The sequence below is a fragment of the Chelon labrosus genome (genome assembly GCF_963514085.1).
Source record: "Chelon labrosus genome assembly, chromosome: 19".
Taxonomy (NCBI): Eukaryota; Metazoa; Chordata; class Actinopteri; order Mugiliformes; family Mugilidae; genus Chelon; species Chelon labrosus.
In genome coordinates, this window is record NC_140352.1 from 1352140 (window position 1) to 1358406 (window position 6267).

Below are 6267 nucleotides of genomic sequence, written 5' to 3' on the forward strand. Positions count from 1 at the left end.
TTTTAAAAAATATGCAAATTCATGTGGAATAGGTTGTTTTCTTAAGTTCAGTTAGAACTCACTAACTGGGCAGAACAGTCTTATAAAGATCTTTTTTTTTTTTACCATAGTATCCATCAACTAAAGGCAGTGAGTACTGTGGTCATCTTATGGTGATCTTATTTGACTATTATCTATATACCTTCATCCACACAATCACACAACTTTATTTTTAGTCTCTGACAGTGACGTCAAACAGGCTCCTCTAAAAACTAAAATGTGTATAAAACACTGGATTCACAGTCAGACAGAGACAGCAGATAAAGTGATAACATCAGATCACACCAGGGTTTTGCTTTGCTTCTCATTTATTGCAGCAGATAATGATTCAGATGGATCCAGACGGCAGAGACATCTAGTGGAGGAACATGTTCATTTCAGATAGAGATGTTGTTGGGTCTAATACAAATGAATTGCTTTTGAAATCCACCTGTATTAGACCTACTATACATCAGATGATATGATTAATTAATGAGAATGAGAAAAGAAATAGATCATAAAAGAGAAATATTCTGCTGTATGTTTGTCCTGGAGATTTACTTCACAGGACGGATCATCATGCTGATGGACTTCAGGGAGTAGTCATGACCCCTCCATTGATTCCACATCACTCCAACAGCATAGATAGTTTTGTCAGCCCCCCAGCGATAAACTCCGTTAGGGTTTGTGTTGTAACAGCCGTTGTACCAGAACGCCCCCAGATGATGTCTGGCACAGTTTGCAGATAAGGGGTCCTGGTCTTTGTCAAAAGTGGAGAACTTGTGCCCGTTGTGAAGTGTCAGTGTGTCTCCTGCAGAAACAAGTATAATCAGACTATTACTACAAATGTTGACAGAGTCTTTCTCTACAGTCTGTCTTAACTCACCTGCTCCTCCACTGATGAATCTAGACACATGAATTCTGTATCCGTCACATTCAGCATCAACCTTGAATGAAGTGTACCGAGCAAACACTTTCTTTCCATCAAAGTCCTCCATGGTGACCAGCAGCTCGTACTTTTGCTTGGTTGTCAGGTAGTGGATGTTGTCAAGACCTGAACACACATCAACACACACTTTCGTATCAGCCTGTAAAAAAGTCTCATGAAGTTAGTTTGACAGACGGATGTCTCACCGAGCCAGTACTCTCCAGCAGCGCTACCAAAGCCCAGCTTGTAGTGATTCCAGGGTCTGTAGAAGTTCACAGAGCCGTCCATCCTCCTCTGGAACACCTGGAGGACAACACGGTTCATACGTGTTAATTACTGAGAAACCAGAAATGATGAAGTTGATTGTAGCTGAAATACTCACCGTCCAGCGTCCTCCTTCTGAATCCATGTCACAGTACACCTACAAATACACATGGTAGTAAATGTGAACCTTCAGTCAGAACTACAACCTAATATATTCCAACGCTAACGCTGTTATGGTTAATGTTGTTGATATCAGTTTGTATTTGTTGTATCAGATGATCTTGCTGTCTTCACATGGTGACTAACTACATTTAAACCTGGGTCCCAGAGATGGAGGAGCTCACCTCTACACCAGATCTTTCTCCAAGGGGGTAGATGGTGTAGACTCCACTGTAGCTGTTGCTGTCTTGGTGGTGGATGTCGCTGCAGTCCAGAGGCTGGATGAGTTCAGTGCAGCTGGTCAACATTGGAGTCAGGAGGAGGACGAGTGATATCAGCTGGAACAGAGATAAAATATAAGATGAGACTTTACTGATCCCCAAGAGGAAGGGAGAATGGAGACTCCCTTTAATTAACATGGAGTAAGGTTTGAATCCTTACTAACTGCAGCCAGGAGTTATGTTTGAATCTGGATCAGAAGGAAACTATAAGGGAGATACGTTCTTTACAGTTTTGAGACTCAAATAAAATGATTAGGCAATAAATGTTTTGCACTTTGTAGTAAACAGAGAGTAATTTGAGACGCCACATGAAGTCCATTCAATGAAACACAAACTACTGTATATAGGGAGACGGTTTAGTCCTATGGCTGCTCTGTTTAGTAGAAATTCTTGGCATGGTTTTCTTTAAGTTCTTGTAGCCAAGCTGATGACTGCTCTGGATTTCATGAATAGAGCAGATTACATTGAAGTCACATTTACCTCCATTGTCTGAATGAAGTAATCAAACTGTTGATGTTGGTTTGTCTGAGCACCTTGAAAAAACAAATTAGAAGTATCAGTAAAGTTATATGAAACAAACAAACATTTAAATATACTGAGGTGTAAGGCTTGAGAGAGACATTATAGAAAACGTAGAAGTTATTGTTAAATGTTACGTTTGTGCACTGATCCTCCTGCTGAATGCAATCATTACAAGTATTGATCAAAATGCATTTTTGATTTGGATTTGAAATTAAAGCGAGTGAAAAAGATATCTATCAGCAGACATTACCACAGCATCTCTAAATCTTGTCGTAGTGAAAGCACTGCATCTTCTACAATCAACTCAGGACACATCAAACAGAAATAGCTCTTTACTTTAGCTTGGTCACAAAAATGTGAGAGGAGTTGATAATAGCACTTCAAACTGCACTGCTATGTCCTACGGTATACTATACGCATACATTGGTTTCTGGTTGGACTCTCACCTGCAGGTCAAACTGAAGAGACGTCAGAGGACAAAGAGACAAACTGCTGCTTCTCCTTCAATCTGTGAAACTCTGACAACTTCACTGAGAGAAAAGTCCATTATATATACTGAACACACTAGTTCTTCCTGGATGTATTTCATATGAACAAATATTATTATCCACCTGTCATCACATCTGTTGACTGATACACCCAATGTGTTAACCTTTCCCTCCAAAACATGATGTAGATCCTATTTGTATTTCTGTTCAAACATCCTGGATTGATGGATGGATGGATGGATGGATGGATGGATGGGTTTATGAATGTGCAAAAGACATCTCATCTTTCAAGGCCTCTGGAATTTGTAGCTCACTCACACAAAAACGTTTCTTCTCTTTTATTCAGCATTCCCTACATTTCTCAACAATAGACTAGTGTTTATTTCACCCTGATAATTCATGACAGAAAAACTTACAAGACGTAACTTAAAGAAAATCATGCCCTTTTGTGGCCTGAGGTCTGGGTCACAGCCCTGCCAATCACACACCCTGTCTGTGTGCACGGGCTCCCTTTTATAGGCTGCTATCAATTACCCCTGGAGCCCTACCACTGAAAAGGTGAGCTCCCTCCCCAGAGCCACCATACAATATTCGGTTAAATAATATAAATAAACAAATACATATACTCTAAATCCCTCTACTCTTATCAACCTCATAAAACCCTTACCTAGCCAACATTCAATCCTTTACAATCTCAAACATTTGCTATCCCCCTTTTCCAGTTATCCCAATGGTCTCTCCCAGGACCTTTAAGAAGGTGTTCAGACCTCTGTGCCTCTTTTAGGCTGAACCCCTAAGGAGACAGCAAAGGTAAGAAACATTATTCAACACCAGATTTCCAAATATACAGACAATTGTTCCGCTAAAACACTACACAACCCTGTTATGACCCGGCTCGAGAGGCGCAACATAAAGTGGAGACAAATGACGGAGTTAGAAAAATAAGTAGTGATGGTGAGATGAAGCCTCATGAGGCATCGAACCACTTGAGCCAATTGGTTCGAGAAAGGGTTCATCTCTTGAAGCTTCATGTGCACACAACACCACTTACTGGCCAGGTGTATAATCACAGGCAGCTGTTGCTCTTAACCACATAATGTGTGATGCATTGAATTGTTGTGTCTGTAATGGCTCTTGGGAATGACTATGGATTACAAAAAAAAATAAAATACCAAATAACTTCTCTACTTAAATTATCACATGTGTATGATAAAATGTTTTTTTGAATATATTTAACTTTTCCCAAAATGGTAGTATCATATGATATGGCAGGTTGTGTAAAGTTTTTCTGTCACCTTAGGCAAATGGCATGGGCTTAAGCAGGCAGAGGAAAGTGAAAGTGCTTGTGGAACTAGAATGAGGGCACTGAATAAGTCTCTTCCTAGCTGGCTCCATCCTCTTACCTATCCTTCTCTCCTAAATCTTCAAACCATACAGTATCTGTCACTCTAAACTCTCCAAACTATCTCCAAACTATATAAACTCTATCCAAGCTCTGAATTCAAAGCCTCGACACGTCTCGTAAAATCACTAAAAATAAGGGTTTATTTAATTAAAAAAACACTTTTTTTCTTCTTCAGACTTCTAGGAAGTGGAGGTTTTTGTGCCACATTAATTAAACGCTGCAGGATGTTTGATATCTGTGGTGTCTGATCAACAGAATGTTGTTAGTGGGGGGACCTTTGAGGGGTGGGGCCTCTGGATCATCCCACAGATACTTGATCAGTTTGGGATCTAGTGAATTTGGAGGCCAGGTCAACACCTTGTGCTGTTCTTCATGTTTTTTTTTTTAGTTGTTCCTAAAGTCTTTTTGTGTGTGTGTCTGTGTCAGGCTGCATCCTGCTGGGGATGGCTGCTGCCATCAAGGAATGTCATTGCTATGGGGTGGGGGTGTCTGGTCTGGTCTAGGTGGGTGCTACATGTCTAAGTAACATCCACACCAATGAATGCCAGGTCCAGAAGTTTCCCAGCAGAACATTGAACTGTCACAAGATGGTTTAAATGTTATTCACTTCTCCTGTCAGTGGTCATTATGTTGTGGCTGTACAACCTGTGAATGCACTGGACTCACAGCTGCTTGTATGCTAGCGATTAGCATCTGCACTGACTGTGCTCTCAAAAACAATTTTTAAGGACACAACAACAACTCCACCAACCAACAATCTAAATTAAAAAAGGTCATAATTCACAGTAATAGTCCAAATATTGAGGCTCAGCTACTTCGTCATCTTTGGGGGATTTATCAGTTTTGATTTTACTGGTCATATTACTGCCTTCTTCAAGGTAAAAACATTTGTCAGGCGTCTGTTTAAAGAATTCCTCAGTTCTGATGTTTGGGTAAGGGCTGTTTTAGTAAACACTGCAACGCGTCAACATATTCTGTGCTAATTGACGCTTTTTACATAATCATCAAGTCGTTTCAGGAACTTCTTTTTTCAGAATGAGTTTAGAATCAGAATCACTTTATTGTCATTGTACAGAATACAACGAAACTGAGGTAGCAGTTCTCCACATTCAGTACGATTTAAAAGTGCCGTAGCTATAAGTTAAAAATAAATTAAAATTAAATGAAAACAATAATAAGAGTTGAAAGTATTGCACACATTAGTGTCTTTGAATGTTCAAGAGTTTTGAGGATTGTTCAGAGTTTAGTGCAATGACAACTCTGGGATAGAAGCTGTTTTTCAGTCTGTTTGTTTTGGCTTTGATCGCCCTGGAGCACCTGCCCGAGGGCAACAGTTCAAATAGGTGGTGACCAGGGTGGGATGGGCCTTTGAGGATGCTGTGGGCTGTCCTGAGGCAGTGTGTATTGTACATATCCTCAAGAGATGGAAGCGGGCAACCAATGACTTTTTGGGCGATGTTAATGACTCTCTGCAATGCCTTCCTTTCTGCGAGATGCCGTAGCACTGCACTGTCTCCACGGTGCAGCGGCAAAAACACACAAACAGTTTCTCAGGTAGACGATTCTTCCTGAGCGTTCTCAGGAAGTAGAGTCTCTGTTGTGCTTTTTTCAGCAGTGCTGTGGTGTTTGTTGTCCAGGACAGGTCCTCCTCAATGTGAGTGCCCAGGAACCTGAAGTCTAAGACCCTCTCCACTCTGTCCCCATTAATGAAAATGGGCTGAATGTCTGCTTTCCTCCTCCTGAAGTCCACTACCAGCTCCTTTGTCTTGGTAGTGTTTAGGATGAGATTGTTAGGGAGCCCCATTCTGACAGTCTCTCCACTCTCTTCCCTGTATGCAGTCTCAACACCTCCTGAGATGAGTCCTGCTATGGTGGTATCGTCCGTGAACTTCATGTTGACGTTGCCAGGGTGGGTGGGGGTGTAGTCACAATCAGAATCAGAATCAGCTTTAATGGCCAAGTATGTACACATACAAGGAATTTGACTCTGGCAACTTTGCTCTCGAGCACAGAAACAACTTAAATAAGTGAAAGAAAAATAAATAAAATAAAATAAAATAAATCTCAATTTGTACACATAAAAAATAGGATATGAGCAGATATATACACCAAAAACCAGGGTTTTGTACAGTGACTATATACAATAATGCAGAGTATTGTTTATTGTTCATATAAATGGACTCACACTCTGTGACTACTCAG

At 40.6% G+C, this 6267-nt stretch overlaps 1 protein-coding gene across 1 annotated transcript; it reads right to left on the reverse strand.

Moving 5' to 3' along the window:
• Window positions 1-544: 544 nt before the first annotated feature.
• Window positions 545-2125, reverse strand: LOC311504600 (microfibril-associated glycoprotein 4-like). The gene is made up of 5 exons (XM_084567789.1): window positions 1555-2125; window positions 1329-1367; window positions 1153-1249; window positions 905-1072; window positions 545-829 (listed from the first exon to the last, which is right to left on the reverse strand). Exons 1-5 carry the CDS (start codon window positions 1786-1788, stop codon window positions 576-578), a joined length of 792 nt encoding a protein of 263 aa, XP_084423915.1. The 5' UTR covers window positions 1789-2125; the 3' UTR covers window positions 545-575.
• Window positions 2126-6267: the final 4142 nt, after the last annotated feature.